The 22,175-nt window shown below is 34.3% G+C and overlaps 2 protein-coding genes across 2 annotated transcripts; both read right to left on the bottom strand.

Moving 5' to 3' along the window:
* Positions 743 to 6,580, bottom strand: LOC109844431 (probable methyltransferase PMT3). The gene is made up of 8 exons (XM_020413451.1): positions 6,417 to 6,580; positions 5,523 to 5,928; positions 5,276 to 5,440; positions 5,008 to 5,190; positions 3,810 to 4,404; positions 2,983 to 3,095; positions 2,687 to 2,907; positions 743 to 1,397 (listed from the first exon to the last, which is right to left on the bottom strand). Exons 2-8 carry the CDS (start codon positions 5,778 to 5,780, stop codon positions 1,076 to 1,078), a joined length of 1,857 nt encoding a protein of 618 aa, XP_020269040.1. The 5' UTR covers positions 5,781 to 5,928; positions 6,417 to 6,580; the 3' UTR covers positions 743 to 1,075.
* On the bottom strand, positions 8,897 to 22,134 carry LOC109844853 (NADH dehydrogenase [ubiquinone] 1 alpha subcomplex subunit 13-B-like). Its single transcript, XM_020414008.1, has 3 exons — positions 21,932 to 22,134; positions 9,434 to 9,505; positions 8,897 to 9,352 (listed from the first exon to the last, which is right to left on the bottom strand). The coding sequence occupies exons 1-3, from the start codon at positions 22,132 to 22,134 to the stop codon at positions 9,208 to 9,210; spliced, it is 420 nt and encodes a 139-aa protein (XP_020269597.1). The 3' UTR covers positions 8,897 to 9,207.

Below are 22,175 nucleotides of genomic sequence, written 5' to 3'. Positions count from 1 at the left end.
ATATTCACTCTCTAATTTTCCAGATTTTCATGCTAAGTGTTTAGAAAAAGAGAGTTTCTGATATTGCCTTGGTTTCAATCATTCTTAGAGATTGTATAGGTAATATTCAGAGAGTTAAAAGAATCCTAAGCCACTGCAGCACTTCACTACACATTCAAGGCTTATAGGATCAATTGTGTTCTTGCTTCAAAAAGGATTTCTCTCGGGTTTGAGAGGGTTGATCTCTTGGTTTAGAGATTGGGTGACAATTGGCATGGTCTTGTCAATTGGTGTTGTAATTTGCATGGTCTTACAAATTGGTCAGGTTTGCTTTTGATTTTGTAAGGTTTCAAAATCATAGTGAAAACTCTCAAGCGGGATTTGCTTGGGGACTGGATGTACACCGGAGAGGTGGAACCAGTATACATGCTTGTGTTTGTGATGTTTATTTTCTAAGATTGCCATTCTTTCTTTGTAATTTATAATCTACTTTGCAAACTCACCCTCTAGTGTTTAAGTGTAAAGCTTCCGCAGATTTTTATAAGAGCGCACTCTATTCTTAAGGGTCACGATCGTACACTTGGTATACATAAGCAAAATCAGGACCCTACACTTTACAGGTATGAATACTATATTAGCGTTTAACAAATGCTAACAGTTGAGTAGATATGGAAGTTAAACTAAGGCCATTTAGTTAAAATCAGCACTATATGATACAAACGCAAACTCAGTTTTTATTAAATACACTGTATACAACATCTCAGACATGAATGTATTTTAAAATACAAAATACAAATCATAACTGATCAACACATTACCTTACTGTATACAACATCTCAAACGTGTACGTATTTCAAATACAAAATACACTTCATAACTGATCAACACATTACCTTAACTTATTGCTCATATCTAATAATGTTCGCAACAAGCATCTGTAAACAAACTAAAGGAAGAAAAAAAATCAAATACAAAATAAATGTTTATGCCTTACGGTATAAGAATCACCTAAACACATTTAGAAATTAAAAATATAATCTAACAATTTAACTTTTCCTGAATCCTTTAGGATCACCTCGACCGAAAAAAACCCAACTCAAGCTGAATCCTTGAGTATATCATCAACAAGCCACATCTTCTTTTGAATCACAAGGATAGCATCTCCATCTTGAGGATCTGAGTTTGGTTCTGCATCAACTAGAGCTACCTCCTCCCAATGAAGTGCATTCAAATGTTTCTTGATGAACTCGATGATCAATTTTGAGTCACGAACGATTATGAAACCAGTTGGCCTGAGAATCCGGTCCATCTCGAGAAGCAGGTCCTCAGCGCTGCATCCTTTCTTCTCGATACCAGAAAATACAGTCCAGGCATGGAGGAGATCGTATGTTCTTGGGTATGTTGAGTATGCCTCACACCTGTCAAATAGAAATGAACATTGAGGTTAAATAATAGAATACAGGGTTAATTGTGGATAGACCCTTTGTAAATCTATGTTGTGGATAGAATCCCTACATTATTTTATTTATTTATTTATTTATTATTTTACAATCAGGAGGTCTATTTGTCACCAAAAATAAAAATAAAAAATAAACAAATTTCTCTTTATCTGAGGGTAAACGAATCAAAAAAATCACTCGCTCAGGGGGTCTATTAGCAAAGCACATTTGACTTGACAAACAATAAAAAGATACATCAAGCAAAAAGCCTAGTGTGATAATATATAGCAAAATTATGTTTAGCATCCAAAGGATCATGATAAGAAGCTTTCTTGCTATAAAACGAGCACCTTGGTATATTGACATGGAGCTAACTATTGCTGAGACAAAGTTATACTGCTATAGATGGTCAGGAAATAAACTTTTTCCATTAAAATGGAAGGATAGAAATTTTGGGCAGCAAAACATAAAGGCTGCAGATACATAAATTTTGCATGTTAACGTAATCATTATTGACTAGAAATGGTTAAAATCCAAAAAAAGGGTCTTCTATGTTAAATAGTTAGCGACATTAATGTGTGTAAAAGGGAAAATTTTTTACTGGGGCTCTCAGATTTACTGAGCTGAAGAGTTATTTAACAACAAAAAATATCATTTGACGAACCCCTGGGATGTGCTTCATTGGCTCCCAAGCTCTACTCTGCAACGGGCAAGATGAACAAGAAGCATATGCCCGAATGCATAATATCTCATCATTTAGAAATGGATTAATCACATCTAAGTACCCTGAGGAATGGTGTAATTACACCGGTGACCCTAGAGTTTGCATATATACAAGGTTACCCATGCAGATACAATCAGTAATCTCAGGGTTACCCGTGTAGATACACAGATACCAAGACCACTCCTGTAGTTACACTAGGTAATGTAATTATCCTTTAGAAATAGTTCATGACATCCTTATTAATGTTGGACTGAATATATCTAGCAGGTGCTAGTGATGTATGTGATTTTATTAAGTGCGGGTTAGAAAATTCTCAAATGCAGTTCCTGTGGTTTTGAATTACCAATTTTGAAACTAATCATTCAACATTTACTTAACATCATAGGCATGCAAATATTAACTAAATGAAATAAAAATTCTCTCTCACAATCTGACATGGTTCAACACTAAAATTATGTGACGTTCACAATCAGACAAATAAATAATCATCAACCGACAAGGATATTAAAATTCAGCATAATGAAATTCCATGATGAAAGCTTACCAGTCATGTATACTGCCAATTAAGCCTCTGTCATAAACAATCTTAAGAGTGTTTAGTCCATCTTCTGGCACGACATTCATCACCCACACATCCTTGTCCCTGAGAGCCGCTGCAAATGATCCTAGGTTTGCCTTCATGTCCATTATGTTCCTTATAGTGTTTGGTTTGATTTTGCGACCCAGCAGCTTCCAGTAATTCTCAACTCTCTGCTGCCAAATTTCCTGCAGGATACAAGATATAATCAGAGCCAGATTCCTTACATCAACGAAATGCACCAATGAGAAGTTGTATAGTACCATGTCCTTTTTAAACATGTTAGCTGTATAATCAATATCTGCGAGACGAGGAGGAGGGCTAGCTAGACGAGCTGGCCATGGAGCCAATCCACTGCCCTGATCTCTGTGGTTCTCTGAAAGATTTGACCATTTTTTGGTTAATAAAACCTTAACTGTTAATGATAAAATATACATAAAAAAACTATGCAATACTCCATTACAAGACTTTTACATCTTAATCTTCATTCAATGCAGGAATGTTCCCTCCATATTGAAAATAAATATTCTGGTCTCCTCCTCTCGCGTGATAAATTCAGTACTTCAGACATTCCACCTACTAATGGACAAGAATATCTATACTGTTCTGCTGTCCTGTGACTAGTACTATTGAAATTTTACAGGATTAAGAATTTAGTTAAATAATGACAAAAAGAGAGAAATTGTTAGTTTTAACAGATGTAAGAGTGATTATGGATTCAGGTAGATACTCACATATTGATTTAAATAACATTTATGGGCCTGACTATTGCATGCTTTACTAAGGTTTATATGGGTGTATTTTATAGGTTTCTTTTCACGCAGCAGTTGAGCATTCAACATAAACTACAAACAAGATAGTCCTTTTGCAATTAGTTAATTTCTTTGTAAGGAACCTAGAAGAGCAGACTAAGGGTGAGCTCATTGTATGGCAAAACAATCATGATCATGGAGAATATTCAACTATCAGATACCAAGAACAAAGTATTTACCCGAAGTGTTAGATAATTATTCAGAGATGAAAGCATGCTGTTTATTGCCATTGGGTATTAGCAGATAAGACAAGATTTGCAGGGAGATAGAATACTTACGTTCAGAGTACGGAGTAATACACGCTTGCATTGGGACACCCCATACTGCATCTGGATCATCATCAGATCTACACAATGGTGGCTGAGTACCAGGCTCTCTATTATGATAACAGTCATTTGTCAAAGGTTTAACCCAAATAACGGTTTGATTTCTCTTGGCTGCAATTTTCCAGCACATTCGTTCAACGAGGGCGCTCATTTCTCTCCAAATCCTAAGATCTTCTTCATCTTGTGCATAAGCTTCAGGAGACGAATAAGCAAAGTAGCCTCCTGGCCTAAGCACTCTATCTAATTCAAGCAAGAGAATTCCATCTCTTTGAAGCCAATCAATCCTACAACGAGAACAATGGGCAAGTTCAAAGGATCTACTAGGGTATGGAAGCCTCTTGGTCCCCAAGACACCGAGATAAGCAGGGATTCCTCTCTCCAAAGCAAACTGAATCTGGTTCTGATGAACATCATTGGGTGCTAATGACATTGCTAAGATATCAGATGAAAGAAGGTATCCTCCAAAACTTGCAACCCCACACCCGACATCAAAAACAGTCCGGAGATTTCCCTCATTGTTTAAATTGTTGTTTGAAAAGTTTAACATCTGTGAATCCAAAAAAGGAATGAATTAGCTCTTCTAGTACTCAGTCTCTTCTAGTACTCAATCCACTGCTAACAAAAAATGAGTGTAGCATAAACGAGAACATTATGATTGTTTGTGAATATATACTAAGAGATAGGAAAAGAAACGAGGGCATTCTTATGATATTAGAGATTTTCCTATTGAGGATAAAATGAGAAAGAACCGATTGAAATGGGTTGGTCATGTACAACAGAGGTCATTAAGTGCACCATTCAGCAGAAGTGATAAGATCATAGTTAATGAAGCAAACAGGACTACAGGTAGGCCAAAGAGAAGTGGGTTGGGAGCAATTAAGCAAGATATGATATATTTAATTCAGTGGAGGATGGCCCTTAAACAGAACTGAATGAAAGAATAATATTCGTGCAGCCAGCCCCAAAAATTACAGATAATCAATCCAATGCAAACTTTGAAGCATGAGCAAAAGGCCATGAAATGAATAACGAATCAGCAAAAAAATACTGATTAATGCTTCATGGAAGTTGAAGATGAATATGAACGTGAAGGTACATAATGCTTCCTAAACTTAGGATGCCTTATGTATTGTTTCTGAATTGAACTTACATTTGCAAGTGAAGCTATATATTTATCAGCTCCGTAGTGAAAATGAGTACCACCGCCAGGAAATTCAATTTTGTCACCTTTCACAACCATCCAGTTTTGATCAGACTTCTCATGTGCAAGGTGAGTATGTGGTATGTTAGCCTGCCACACTTCATCTCGGCTTTTTGGCCACTTTATAGGGACCTGCAAGACAAAACTAGAAACATTCAATAATGGCAAAGAAAGAAGAAACGGGTATTACAATAAGAGATCTCCTAATATATCTCACCTTGTAGCCAGGTGGTGGAGGGATCAAGCAATTGTAACGTCTCTCAACTGGAGGGCAGTGTCTCTCATAATGCTCCATCAAAGACAAATCTAGCTTCAATCTCAACTGATAGATTAAATGTCTATCAAGGCACGGGATCAACTCTGAGTGACGATCATCGCAAACCTTCGTAGAAGTAATAACTAGTTAGAGTACTGAAATTTACCAAAATACCAACAGAATGAGCTAAGTTCGAAAGAGTTCTCACTGGAATGCTCTTGAGAGCAACGTCATCCCCCTCTTCAGCGAAAATCGACTCATTAGACTGTGTAACCTCTCCATCATCCTCACTACTAAAACCAAGAGATCTAGAGAATCTAGTACCATACTCTAAAGCAGAACTAGCATGCTGACCCTGAGGGTCGAAGAAAGAGCCATAATAGAAGAATAGAAAAACTACAAAGAGCACACCAGCACAAATCCAAGGTACCAAGTTCCTCTTTTGGCCTCCATCTCTCCCCCTCATCTTTGTGGAAAACACCCAAATTCAAATATATTTTTCACTACAACCACATCCAAAGAATCCTATAAAAACCCTTCACAGATAAACTTGCTGAATAATAAAAGCTATATTGCCTTAGATCTGATTAAATCAAACATAAACCACCCAATTCCTGCAATAAAATGGCAAACCCATCAACCGTCAGTAATCAACTACAACAATCAAACGGATAAGAAGCCATAAAATTTTGGATATGACGTTGAACCCAGATCAATATATAGATTAAAGCTCGCAAATAAAAAATACCCATCAATCATATACCTCAAAAATGGCAGCGGAATATGAAGAGAGTGTGATAGAATTACATTAAATCCTTTACCCATTATATATGTTTGCAGATGAAGTACAAGTATTTCCAGTAACAGCAAATATAAAGTCTACTTCCAACTAACTGACGAACAATAAGGCAAAAAATTAACTGTCTAAAAAGAGACAGATTGGTGGAGATGAGGAAACACCGTCGATGGCAATTAAAATTACCAAAAAAATTCAAAACGATGGCATTATAAGAGCCAAATCCAATAAAACCCCAAAAAAGAATCTAATGAACTCCGGGCATCAAGATGAGATTTTGATGGGTTTGGGTGTGGAGAAACTTACTATTGGGAGATGGGTCGGATCTGGATTTGATCTGAAGCGGAGAGAAGATTGGAGATTTACCCAATAAAAGAACATATATAACAGATAATAAAAAAATGGAGAGAGGGAGAGAGAGAGAGAGAGGAGCAGGAATAGGAGAGAATGGGAGTGAGTGGAGATCTCAGAGAGAGAGAGAGAGAGGGAGTTTTTATTGAGGGATTAGATGAGAGAGAGTAGATCTAATTATGACATTGGGAGGGCATTTATTGGTTGAGTTTGATTTAATAAAAGTAACTAAAGTGTGATTAGCTAAGTGGGTCAAATTAATTTGCAGTTCCCAATCTATATTATGATTTAATTTTCCTAAGTTCATATTTTAATTGTTTGATTAATGGTTATCATGGATTTGAATTGTACTAAATTACCAGATTAGCATTTTTCGCACCCCTCATACCAGTTTGGTATTTTTTTTTTTAACTCTGGCAATGTTTTGATATTTTCTGAGCCGAATGTGTAATTAGTCCCACAATTTTACCACCGGTGGTAAAAAGCCGCGAAATCTCTTACCTCTTATCAGTTTTTGGCCTAGCCACCAAGCTTTCGCAACACTATACATAGAGGTAATATCATATGCTCTCCTCTTCTTTATCCTAAATTTAATTACTTGTAGTGGATTCAATATTCTCACATAAGCATGGACGTACCACTGCACCATATAGTCTTGTGACGTTTTCCTCATAAATAAGATAACACTAATAGCGTCCCGTGAATCACAGGTATTTTTCGCCAAAAGCAAATTTTTGGGTATAATTGCATATTAAGCTCAGAGAAAAGACCTATACATACATGTGGGAGCTAGAAAATACCAAATTGGTAAGAAGGTTGTTAAAAAAGAAAAGAGCAATTTGATGACTTAGCCATTTGAATTGTGTCGGCAAGATAAAGCCATCGTCATTGTTTCGTATTATTTATAAGCTGAGGTGGCAAGTGTGAAAATTCCGATTTGCTACTCTTTGACGGGCCCATGCGCACTCACGGACTATACCAGAAATACAATAGAAAATTTAACGAGATTTTTGGTAGAACGGACGAAAGTAAGAGAGAGAATTCTATAAAGATATCATTTTACCATGCTTGATGAATGCTAATCTTTGTGTTTGCCGCTAAGGCACTGTTTGGCAACCAAAAAAAGTACCTTATCTAAGAGCTTGTGTCTTATTGACTTGATCAATAAGCTAGTAGAGTTGTTTGGTGACAAAAAATAGGAGGAGATTATTTTGAAGAATGCGTCTTTTGCAAGTAGCTTTTGGAAAGCTATCTCAAGTAGCGTTTGTCTTTGGGAAGGAGCTATCAATTTTTTTCTTCCGTTTTTTGCCCCTAATAATTCTAATTTTATATCAATAATATTGCATGACCTTTTTAGTCATTTAACAAATTTAAACTAGTTGTACAGCTTCTTTTGCCAAACAGCTCTAGTCAATTAGCTAGCTACACAGCTATCAGCTTTTAGCTACAATTTCACAGCTTTCAGCTATAATCTCGCAGCTTTCAACTAGTTTTGCCAAACAGAGCCTAAGTCCTAAATTCAGAACCGGAAGATTTTACGTGACAACTTTCCGGTTCTGGGCAGATTTTTTTTTTTTTATGCAGAAAGCACATTATCCTTGGCCCTTTAATGCCATGGGACCTCACAACATGCAGGCTGGCACCTCAACTTGGAGGGAACGGGACCCACACGTGATAGCTTTTTCTTCATGTCACATGATCTCATAATTAATAAGGGCCTAACACAACGATTAAAGCAGAATTAGCAAGGAATTGGCACCAGACCAAACTTCCAAGAAAAAAGAACAAATCCAATAGTAATTGCATCAGCCGTAGCCAACTTTAGAAAGGCCCAAATACCTGAAAGCAGGCCTATATTCAGCGGCATGCCACACGGTTTCGATAATGTAGACTCAGCTCTAGGGGTGGAAATGAACCAAATAATTAACAAATAGATCGATAATTGTTCGAATAACTATTTAGTCATATTCGATTCGGTAGTTCATTTACCGCTAAACAAATATTTTTTAGTATTCGAGTTTACTAACGAATAGAATTTAACCAGATGCATATCCGATTCGTTTGTTTATTAAATATTCGTTTAAAATTTGATCACAACTAATTATTTGTATTATTGCACATATGATGTTATATTTTTAACCCACTTATCATTTCTACTTAAGTTTTATACATTAATTTTAAGATTCAAATAATCTTAAATCTATTTTCTAATTAAAATCTTGATTTAAATATATATACATCATATATTATAAAGGAATAATTTTTATTTATGAATTTTAATACTATTTGAAAATCAAATTCTTTAGCAGAATAAATATACTTTGATATTCGATAAGTATTCGTGAATATTCATGAATATTTATCAAATACCAAGTATTCGAGTTCGAATTCGAAAAATTAGATATATGAATATTAGAGTATGCATTCGAATTCGATAATTTTAAACAAATACAAATACGAACACTTTAGTATTCGATTCGATTCGATCGTTTACCACCCCTACTCAGCTCATCAGTAACGAAAAAACAAAAGATGCAGAAGTGGAGCGTTATACCCACAAGTACTTCAGAAGCAGCAAAGCACTGTTCCATTTGCTTCCACGAATAAGCAACATATCGATTCAAGGTCTCAAGAGAGAGATTTATTAAGCTGAGAGGTGCAAAAGGTTGACACATGCAGCAATTTTAGACAAAGCTGCGTGAAGAAGCACAAGAACAACAGTTTGATCAGACGAACACTTTCTCTCTCACCAAACATCGGGCCGAAGTTCACCGGTCGCCGGTGGGGTCCACCTCCCGGAGTGGTAGACGCTCTCGCCGACCTTCCATCCTGGGACATCTTTCATGATTCTTGCCTCTTCTTCCAAGTATTTCTTCCATTCTTTAACAAATCTATAGGAAACATCGACAAGGTAACAGTAATGCTAAGGAACAATAAGCAAAGCAAATATGGAAATTTTTAGGGTTTTTCACCTTTCATCTTCTTCAGCTTGAAGCAAGGGAAGTATTGCCCTTCGAGCAGCATATTTCTCTTCCTTGAGTGCCCTACATATTTTAACATCGAAATGTAGACCGGTATCATTTGTGAGGAAACAGAACAGGGCAATAGCTCCTCCAGCCATGAGGCAGCCATTACTGAAATGCTAAAAAATGAGTAAATTATGCTCTAATGACATAATTCTTGCTAAAACGATTACATATGCATCAAAACTGATTAGGACATATTCAGCAAAAAGAATGCATGTCTACTTAATTGTCATTTTTATCCAATGATAATTAAATATACTTACTTCAAATTTGCGATTTCATGGGCTGTAACCCTACTATTTTCATTCAATTTTGCTCGTTTTGATCCTATAACAATTAAATATTCATATTTCAAAATTTCACAATTTTCATTAGTTATAACCAACTATTTTTGCCCATTTTTGCTCTTTTAGACTCAAATGTCAATTAAGGGCACTTCAAAAGTTGCGATTTTTATTGGCTATTGATTTTTGTTTATTTTTGTTCTTTTTGACCTAGGGGCAATTAAGTACACCTATTTTAAAATTCCCGATCTCCATGGACTATAACTGATTATTGTCCATTTGTTTCTACTCAGTCACAACTAATTATGCTTTCTTCAAAATTCACAATTTTCAGGCGCTATAAATAATTTTTTTTCATTTTTATTTATTTCTTACTGATGGCAATTAAGTATCAGCTTTTCAAATTCACGATTTTCATAAGCGATAGCACGCGACTTCAATCCATTTTCATTCCTTTCGATCCAATGATAATTAAGTGTGCATATTTCAAAATTCGCTATTTAATGGCCTATAGCCAAACTATTTTTGATCATTTTCGTTCATTTCAATCCCATGTGAATTAAGTATTCATACTTCAAAAAATAGCAATTTCATTAGCTATAAACAACTATTTTTGCTAAGCTAAATTAACAAATTGATATTTTCTTGTAACACCAAAAAGTCGACGTAGAAACTAAAAATACCAAACTAGTGAAGGGGTGTTACCAAAAATATCAATTTTGTAATTTAGCCATTTTTCCTTTCAACTCGATGGCAATTAAGGCAACTTTAAAATTTGCAATTTTTCATAGGCACCCATGATTTTTGTTCATTCTCATCCATTTCTACCCTACTTTCTTGAAAATTCGTGTTCCAAAGACTATAACCCACAATTTTTGCTCATTCCCATTCGTTTCTATCCAAATACAACTAGTTATGGTTACTTTAAAACTCACGATTTGCATGAGCTATAACCCATAATATTTGTTCATTTTCGATAATTATTTACCCAGTCGCAATTAAGTATAAGCCTTTCAGAATTCACAAATTTCCATAGGCCTCGCGATTTAACTCCATTTTCGTTCTTTTCAGTCCAACCACAATTAAGTATGCATATTTTTAAATTTCGCAATTTCATGGGCTATAAGGCACTATTTTTGTTAATTTTACTTCATTTTCATCACATAGCAATGAAGAATTCATATTTAAAATTTTGCGATTTTAATAAACTAACCAACTATTTTTATCCATGATTATTCTTTACAACTCAATGCTAATTAATTAGTTAGGGACATTTCAAAATTTGCGATTTTCATGAGCTATAACCCATAATATTTGTTCATTTTCGATAATTATTTACCCAGTCGCAATTAAGTATAAGCCTTTCAGAATTCACAAATTTCCATAGGCCTCGCGATTTAATTCCATTTTCGTTCTTTTCAGTCCAACCACAATTAAGTATGCATATTTTTAAATTTCGCAATTTCATGGGCTATAAGGCACTATTTTTGTTAATTTTACTTCATTTTCATCACATAGCAATGAAGAATTCATATTTAAAATTTTGCGATTTTAATAAACTAACCAACTATTTTTATCCATGATTATTCTTTACAACTCAATGCTAATTAATTAGTTAGGGACATTTCAAAATTTGCGATTTTCATGAGCTATAACCCATGATTTTTCTTTATCCTCGTTCTTTTCAACACAATGACAATTAACTAGCCTATTTCAAAATTCGCGATTTTCATGGGCTACCCACGATTATTGTCCATTTCTACTCATTTCTTCCTAGACACACTAAACTATCCTTACAAGACTCACGATTTTCATAAGTTATAACTCATGATTTTTGTTCATTTCTACCAAATGACAATTAAGTATGATGGGTTCAAAATTCACGATCTTCATAGGTTGTAACTTCATATTATAGCCAATTTCATTTCTTTTGGTACAATTACAATTAAGTATGCATATTTCAAAATTTGCAATTTCATAGCCTATAAGCCTATAACCCATTACTTTTGTTCATTTTCATTCATTTCGATATCATGGTAATAAGTATTTATACTTTAACATTTTATAATTTTTAACAGCTATAACTAACTATTTTTGTCAATTTTTTTCTTTTCGACTTAATGACAATTAATTACAGTCACTTAACTATGAATCTTAAAAATTCACAATTTTAATGGGCTATTGTTGTGTCATAGAAATAAAACAAGTGTTAATCACATTCAACTGGCTGACGTGTCTCAAACAGACTACACACCGACTCGACTCAGACACGACTTTTCATCTGCATTGAAGGTCGAGACGAAAGGCATCCCTTCTTGTCTCCCTCGAAGGTCGAGACGAAAAGCGTCCCGTCACGTCTCCCTCAAGAGTTGAGACGAAAGACGTTCTTTATCGATCCTCTCGCAAAGCCGAAACAGAAGGCAGTCATTCTCGAACCCCTCGCCGACGGCCAATCACCATCACATTAAATACATAGTCGGAGTCATTATTACATCCACCCTGAAAGTCTTAATAACTCATCGGACTTCGTCAGCACCTTACTTCCCCTATCACCATCGCATAAATCACAAAAGTGACTCAGACGACCCACAAGCAACACCTGTAAAGTATCAGCCGAATAAGCTGATTGTTTAGACTCGACCGAAGTTACAGAAATACCCTTGTTAGCTCGGTATAAACAGGCACGTCACCTACCAACTAAAGGTACGCAATTTCTGCATACTTAGAAAACTATATCAGTTCTTTTCTCCCCTTCAAATCATACCTAACTTAATCGTCAGAGGAACCACTGGAGAACCCAACTCTAATCCTCTAACGTGTTGCATGTGTACAGGACTTTCTTTCTATCAGGGGATCAACCATCAAAAGAGATCAGGGAACCCTAAAACTCTCCATAATCCACACTAAACTTTCATATTTGATATCTAACATCAATAGCTATAACCCGTCATTTTAATCCATTTTTGTTTCTGCAATCCAATGACAACTAAATACACATATTTCAAAATTCGTGACTTCATAGGCTATAATCCACTATTTTTCATTTTTATCGTTTCAATCCTTAGGAATTGAATATTCATGCTTTAAAATTTCACAATTTTCATGAGCAATAACCAACTATTTTTCTCCATTTTTGTTCTTTTCAACTCAAGGTCAAGGACACTTCAAAATTTGTGATTTTTATTCGTTATAATCCATGATTTTTGTTTATTATTGTTCTTTTGGACCAAGTGGGAATTAAGTACGCCTATTTCAAAATTTATAGCCTATAACCCACAATTTTTGTCCATTTTTAGTCGTTTCTGTTCAATCACAATCAATTATGTTTACTTCAAAATTCACAATTTTCATTAGCCATAACATATGGTTTTATTCATTTTTGTTCATTTTAACTCAGTTGTAATTATTGTGAGTACTTCAAAATTCACGATTTTACAAACTACTTGTGATTATAGTCCTTTTTTTTTACTTTCATATGGTGACAATGAAGCGAATTTTTTCATTGTCCATAAACCATTATTCTTTTCATTTTCGTTCATTTCCAGCCCATGACATTTAAGTATTCATACTTCCAAATTCTTCAAATTTCATGACTAACCAACTACTTTTGTCCATTTTGGTTCTTTTCAACTCAATATCAATAAACTAAGGACGCTTCAAAATTTACGATTTTCATAAGCTATAACCAGGGGTGGAAGTGAATCAAATAATAAACAAACACTTCGGTTATTATTCGTCCAGCTACTTGATCATATTCGATTCAATAGTTTATTTAACAATAAACAAATATGCTTTAGTACTCAATAAATGAATAGAATTTAACGAAAGGCGTATTCAATTCGCTTGATTAAAAAATATTCGTTTATGGTTTTAATTCATTTATTTCTTTTATTATTAGTCCTTTATCATATTTTAATCTAATCCCTCAAAAACATGAAAAAGTACTATTAGGTCCCGCAATTGTTAATTTATTTAGAAATCAGTCCCTTTTAGATCCTAAAATTTCTACTAGGCCAATTAATTGTTAAGTTATTTTGAAATTATTCCCTCTTATAAGGGGTAGAAAAAACAACTAGAGACATTAATTTGAAAAAGATTACAAGAATTACATTTTCAGTGATTTGAGGGACTAACTATAGAATTTTGCAACTCATAGCAATTTCAATGATTTTCACACCTACCTACCTTAAAAAAATTCTTTTTCAAATTATTATTTTACTAATAAACCCAAAGTTTACCCAATTTCATTTGAAACCCACCTACAAAAAAAAAGTTTTTTCAATATTGGTCCCTTAAATTTTTCATATTTGTAAAATTTAAGAAATCATGAAATTTACAATTAGATCCCGCAATTCATAAGTTATTTAAAAATTAGTCCCTCAAAATCAATACAATTGCTATTAAGTTCCTTGATTCTTTAAAAAAATTTAAGTTAGTCCCTCCACTCAAGGGTAGAAGCTACAACTAGAGAGATTCATTTAAACAAGATTAAGAGAATTAGGGAACCTAATAACATTTTCAATGATTCGAGGGGCTAATTTCAAAATAACTTTAAATTTTGGCAATCTAATAAAATTTTCAAAGCTTTAACGGACTTAATAAGTATGAAAGATTTAAGAGACTAATAGTGAAAAGCTCTTAAGAAATTTTTTTAAGCTATACATCCCATGTATTATTCCCCTTTTAGCCATAAACCCCCCCCCCCCTTTTATTTTTAACCATCCCCTTTTTTCTCGACAGGTCATTTGGGTAATAAGCTAAAAGTTTTACCCACATCTACTTTAAAATCCACTTGCTTCGAGAACCACTCTTATACCAACATACCTCACTAAATTATTCATAAACTCATTTTATATTTCAGCAATTTGTTATATGTTGTAAAGTGTTATACTTTTCTATCAAATGCTATATATTTTTTAAGTGGTTAGGTGCAAAATGTAATCAAATGTTTTGACGATTATATTTTACCTTTTTTAACGTTTATATCGTGTCATCGGGAACTATAGATATTTTTTAGTCTATAAACCTAAAGTTTTAACCTCTTTTTTTTTAATCCCCTCATTTTTAAAAAAGGGTTTTTACACTATTTACTTAAGAATCCACCAACTTCCTAAATCATCTGAGATCTAACATAGTCAAAATAATTAATTTTAAGCCAGCTTTATCTACTAGCAGTTTGATATCAATGTAAGTTATTATAGTTTGTTTTAACTTGATATTTTGATTCAACTAGTTAGTTGTATAGTATTTTTTTAAATGAAATGTTTATATAACTTTTTTTACTTTTCTCACACTGATGTTGCGACATCGCGCGAGTCAATTTTGCTCATTAAGGAGGAAACAAATTGGGTAGACTGAGAGCTCGAACGAGGGACTAATGATTTAAGAAGCAAAAGCCCCAACCAAGTGAGCTAACGGATATTCGTGGACTGACATATATATACCGCACTGAATATGAACATCATTGTAGTATTCAATTTCAACCCAAATTCGAATTTAAATATATAAAATCCACACGAATTTTAATTCAATATCATGATATTCGATTGGATTCGATTGTTTGCCACCCTTAGTTATAACCCATGATTTTTGTTTATTTTCATTCTTTTCGATCATTTTCATGCATTTTTACCCTGTGGCAATTAAGTATGTGTGCTTTATTATTCACGAACTTCATAGGCTATAACTCGCGATTATATTTCATTTTCGTTCCTTTCAATCCACTAACGATTAAATTTAAAGTTTATGATTATGATTTCATGGCCCATAACCTACTATTCTTGTCCCTTTTGGTTCTTTTTTTGAACCCATTGCAATTGAGTTTTTATACTTCCAAATTACAATTTTCATGAGTTATAACCACCTATTTTTGTTTAGTTTGGTTCTTCTCAACTCGATGGCAATTAAGGACACTTCAAAATTTATGATTTCCATGACCTATACCCATGATTCGTTGTTTATTTTCGTTCTTTTCACTCAGTGGCATTAAGTACTTCTATTTCAAAAATTCACAATTTTTAATGGGCTACAACACAATCTTTGTCTATTCTCTTTCGTTTCTACCCAATAAATGAATTATACTTACTTCAAAATTCATGATTTTCATGAGCTATAACCCGCAATTTTGTTCATTATCATTATTTCCACCCAGTAAAATTATGTATGTATGCTTCAATATTCATGCTTCAATATTCATGACTTTCATAGGCTATAACTCACAATTTTAGTCCAAATCCGCCCATTATTTGAAATTTAGAGCAAGAGAGTGAGCGAATGTGTAGAACTAAAAATTTAGATGGTTAATTGGTTGGTTAGCTTCAATTAATTGAAGGAGAACCCACAATTTGGGTGTAATTTCATGAATTCTAGAAATTAGGAATTTTTAAAAACCAATTTGGTTATTTCTTAAACTCATTAGACTATAAGTTTGAGCTTGAAGAGACCATAATGTCTAATGAATGAGTGTTGTCTTTCCCCTTGCCAATTTATCCTTTTGTCACACGACTCGAATCATGGTCATGGACCCTAACTTCGAGCTTTTTGCCCCCAATTTTGCCTCAAACTTTACCACGTCGACAGATCCCTATCACATCATCATTTATAAAAATAAAAAATTACATCATGTGAAAGCACATGAGGGGTTCATGCCAGGCTACCCGTGAGAAAAAGAGCCCTTATTGGTAAAGAGGAAATAAAATACCAATATTGAAATTTAGCTGGACTATAACTATAGCTTTTGTTCAGTTTCGTTCATTTTGACAACGTAGCAACTAAGAACACGTATTTCAACATCCACGATCACACAGTTTATAACCCATGATTTTTGTTCTTTTTATTTTTGCTTCAACTCAATTGCAACTATATGTATGAATTTCTTTCATGATTTTCACAGGACTATAACACATGACTTTTATCTATTTTTGTTCATTTCAATGCAATGGTATTTGTCTGTATTTTAAAATTCATAGTTTTCATGGTTTATAACCAATATTTTTTATCAAATTTCTCTCATTTTCAATCAATGGCAACTAAGTACGCACATTTTAAAATTCGCAATTATCATGGGTTATAACCCATGGTTTTTTTTCATTCATTCATTTCTATCAAAAAGAACTTAATTATGCGTATTTCAAAATCATTTCTACATGATGGAAATTAAGTATAGATATTTGAAAATTTTCATGGGCTCTAACCCACAGTTATTGTCTACTTTCATTTGTTTCGACCTAAAAGAAATCATGTGCATCTCAAAATTCATGATTTCACAGACAACCCATGGTTTCTATTCAATTTTGTTCTTTGACCCAATGGCACTTAAATATTGGTAATTTAGAATTTGCGATTTCATGAGTAACCTAGGTTTTTTGTTCATTTTTTGTTGTTTGACCAAATAGCACCTAAATATTGTTAATTCAAAAATTGTGATTTATAGGCCATAACTAGCGATATTTGTTCATTTTTAGTTTGTTACAATCAAATGATAATTACATATGCACACTTCAAAATTAATGTTTTTCATAGGCTATAAACCATCAATTTTGTTCGTTTTGAACCAATGGTAATTTAGCATGTCTACTTTAAAATTCATGATTTTCATAGACTATAAACACAATACTGTCTATTTTCGTTCATTATGACTCAATGGAAATTAAGTCTACATACAAAATTAAATTGACGATTTTTTTGTCCGGAACATCGCGCAGGTCTTCGGATGGACCTGTATTTTTATTGATTAAAGAGGGAAAAGAAAAAAATACAAGGAGGGAGCCGAGGGGCATACAACTTGATCCCAATTAATAGAAGTCTACCCCAAAAAGAAATAAAAAAGAACACAAGGGACTCTCCCCTTATACAAGGCTTCAAAGAAAATTCATCTTATCCTAATAGAAAGTAAACCTATCTGATCAAGACTTGCCAATCCCCTACAAGTAAGAGATAATTCTCTTATATCTTCTACTAATAGATCACCATGAGAAATACTCACATTAGCCAATCCATCAACGACCTTGTTAGCCTCTCTGAAGCAATGAGCAAATGAATGGTTAACTCCTTCAAGCAATTTTCACATATTTTTAATGATGTACCAAATGGAAAAATGAGTCATAACTTTTTTGAGAATATCAAGTAGAATTTTAGAGTCCATCTCTATCACAATGTCATTTAAATCACTTTGAATGCATATTACCCCCGTGATATAAAGCCACAGCTTGTCTTCATATTGCACCCATGCTGAAATTTTTTGTAGAATGCGGCAAGACACGAACCTAAAGCATCTCTAATTATCCCTCCTCCCCCCATACCTCCTGGGTTAATTTTGTAGCTACCATCAGTGTTCAATTTGAACCATCCCAAAGGAGGTCTTTCCCACTTAATAATTGAGATTCGAACAGGTCTTTGTTGATGATAGATAGAGTTAACATATAGAGAATGATAAGTGATCTATGTCTGTCCTTTTAATTTTGCTACTTCACTCAAATTCATAATCAGTTTCTTAATTCAATGAACCACTTGAGTAACAGAGTTTCTTTCCCTCAAATATCACAATGTTCCTTGCCTTCCATATTTCCCATAAGATTATACTTGGAGTAATATTGCATATTAGGCTTTTTGCTTCTTTGATATTGCCATGAGACCACCATTGCAAACATCTTTGATGGATCAAGTTGTGTTCCAATTTAATACCTGCTTCTTTACCAAATAAAGGCTAGATTTGTTTTGCCCAATCACTCTCCAAAAACACATGATTCAAATCTTCAATTTGACTATGATGACATCATACACACTTAGAAGCAATTTTGAATTCCTCTCTTCTGAATAATTTTATCCACTGGAATGCCTTGCTTAATAAATTATCACATAAAGATGGATATTTTTAGGGGCATGTATTTATGCCAAATGTATTTGGCATTAATAACAGCACTTTTTATATTTCTAACCTTCTTTATTGCTGATAAGAGAGAAAATTTTCCATTAGAGTTTAAATTCCATTATCTTCCACAAGTTCACATCTTCTTGATCTCCTACTGGTGCACTTTTGGAAGAGTTTATATCCTCTTCTAAATCCTCATCCTTTTCAATCTCTTCCATTTCATAGTAAAGGGCTTGGAATTTATTGCGAACTAGAGTTTAAACAAGTTTATCCACCACATCCTCATTGTTGCTATTGGAATTTACTTCATCCTCATGCATATCATTTTGTTCTCTATCAATTAGCATTTCTCCCTCTTCAATGTCTTTGCAATATCCATATGCTCTGTTTCTTTACTAACTTCTAATCCCATGGAAATTTATCATTTGCCTCTTCTATTATAGTTGAGCCTTTCTCTTTATTGAGATCACCTACACCATCCTAGCCACTTCATTCCACAGTGGTCCTCTGATGTAGTAACATTTCCAATGGGAAGATACTGTTGTCTTGGCCTCTCTCTGTTAACCTTTCTCTTCTCATTATCAAAGTCATTCTGATCCTTTCCTTGTTGCTTGACTCCTTGATGTTTAATATCCTCGCTTGAATTGAAATGTAAGATCTTACAAATTTTTCATTATGCCCCTGTATCATACAATAATCGCAATAGGAGGGAAGGTTTTTTTTTTCATATTCATTTGGTTGCCAAAATCCATCCTTACCATCCTTATCACAACCAATCCGAACCCTATGTGGCAGAGGATTTAAAAGATCAACTTCCACACATACGCGAGCAACATTTGGCCAAGAAATAGTCACTGTTTCTGCATCCAAATGAAGCAAATTTCCAATTGTTCTGGCTAGAGAAAACAAAAAAGATTTATCTAAGAAGTGCACTGGCAAAGCCTTTAAAGAAATCCACACAGGAGCAACAGCCGATTCTTGATCCATTTGAAAAGCCGGAGACCATTAAAAACTCTCATGGGGTATCTCTTGAAATACCATACATCTTTTAACCAGATTCAATGATAATCTTGCTCATAAGAAAGCCTGATAAGAATATGTTTCGCATCCAGAACCCTGTTGTAAATGGCAACTTCAAAGACAAGGTTACAAAAACCTTATGAATCTCCTCAATGGCTAAACATCCATGTGAGAATTTTCCAATCAGAAAGAAGTAAAGGCTCAGCAAGGCATGTTTCATGCTCTGAAGGAAGGAACGAAGCAGGTTCTCCTTTGAAAGAAGAACATAACATGGGCAATGAAGGTGAAGATGAGGAAGAAGAAAGGATGGAGGCAAAAGTTTTCAGAGGAGATGAAGGCGTAGAGGATTGGAGATTAGAAGGTGGAACCCCAGGAGAGGGATCAGATGGCAAAGCTGCATGAGCAGCTATGCTCAATGGAACCCTAGAGCAAGCCCTTAGCCTAGTTAACGATTTTCATCGGCTATAACACAAGATTTTCATAAGCTATAACACACAATATTTGTCTATTTTGTCTACAAATAAAATATTTTCATAAACTATAACACAATATTTACCTATTTTCGTTCAATATGACCCAAAGAAAATTAAGTTTACATCGAAATTCGCGATTTTCATGAGACCATGAGCTTTTATTATTTTAAATTGTTTCAATCCGATGACGATTATATATGTTTACTTCAAAATACACGACTTCCACAGGCCAACTCACGATTTTTGCCCATTTACGTTCGTTTCAACCCTATGACAATTAAATATGTTTACTCCGAAATTCGTGATTTTCATGACACACAAGATTTATCCATTTCCTAGAGCAATCAAGTATACTTGCTTTAAAATTTCGCGATTTTCATAGGGTTTTACTCATGATGTTTTTCCCTTTTTTTTGTTTCAACCCAATGAATATTAACTATAGGTATTTCAACATGTTGCCATTTTCATGAATTATAATCTACGAATTTTATCTATTTTCCATTGTTTAGACCCGATGATAATTAAGTATGAGCACTTCCAAATTCACGATTTTTCTGCTATAAGCAATATTTTTGTCAATTTTCCGTTCATCTCAACCCCATGACAACGTGTACTCTAAAATTTCATGAGCTATGACTAACTATTTTTGTCCATTTTCATTCTTTTTGACCCAATGGAAATTAAGAAAACTTTAAAATTTGTGATTTCATAGTTTATGAGACATGATTTTTATCATTTTTTTGTTCACTTAAACCCAGTTGAAATGAATGTAACTACTTCATAAGTTTATAAACCAACATTTTAGTTCCATTTTAGTTCATTTCAACCAATGAAAATTAAGTATGCATATTTCATACTTCGCAACAATTTTGACCATTTTCAATTATTTCGACCCAATGATAATAATGTGTGAGTACTTTAAAATTCACAGTTTTCATGGACTATAATTCACAATTTGTTTTTATTGTTTTCGCTTATTTTGACCCAGTGGCAATTAAATGTGCACTTAAAAATTCACCATTTTCTTGGACTAATCCATCATTTTTGTCCATTTTTGTTGTCTAATCCAATGACAATCAAGTTCACGTATTTCTAAAATTCCTAATTTCATAGGGTATAAACCATGATTTCTGTTTGTTTTGTTCGTTTCAATCCCAAGACAATTATTGGTAATTCCAGATTCAAGGTTTCTATGAGTTGTAACCTATATTTTTGTTCATATTTTACCGATCTGACCCTATGGCAATTAGGTTTGCATACTTCAAATTATGAGCTATAACCCACGTTTTTTGTTCATTTAATTTTGCGCTAATCTAATTCGGATCAAACATTAGAATCCCGATGTTACCACTTTGGCTTTGCACCCAGGCAAACAACATGATGTTAGCATCCGCCTGTGTTGCTCGCTTGCGAATTGGAAGGCGAGGTTGCCTCTAATACCATCAGAAGGGACCAACGAGAACTCACCTAAAAGCTAAAGATAGTTGTTAAACAGAGGGAACACAAATCCCTTGCAACTCCACAATTGAGTCCAATTTAGAAGTCAATTTATTTAATATGCAACTAAAGGACCTAACATCTTCCGCAGCTCTAAACAAGTCACAGATCCCTCCCTTGGCATCAAAATGTTAAACTCAGACCTTTTTTTTTTTATCAAAGTCCTAATTTCAAACCCAACCACAAACAAGTGAACAACAATCAACAAACAACATCAAAATCAAAACCCCCTCTTCCCACAACCTGAATTCAATAAACAGCAACAATATCGAAAACCCTAGAAATGAAAATTTGCGTTTACCTCCGGATCTTATTCCCCTTGCCAACCTGGTACATTCCCCAGGAGAAGGCGCCAAACGCAGCCAAGAAGATCGCGACGGCGCTAGGTCCCTTCGTCGGAATCCGGCGAGCGTAGCGCACCGGCGCGAAGCCGCCAAGTGGTCGTCCATCCTGGAGAACCGGCATCTCCTTCACGCTCGTCATCTCCGGCTTCTTGCGGATCATCCCCATCTGTCTCCTGGAGAACCGCAAAGATCTGATTGTGT

Source organism: Asparagus officinalis, chromosome 6, assembly GCF_001876935.1.
Source record: "Asparagus officinalis chromosome 6, Aspof.V1, whole genome shotgun sequence".
Taxonomy (NCBI): Eukaryota; Viridiplantae; Streptophyta; class Magnoliopsida; order Asparagales; family Asparagaceae; genus Asparagus; species Asparagus officinalis.
This window is presented reverse-complemented; position numbering and strand designations above follow the sequence as displayed.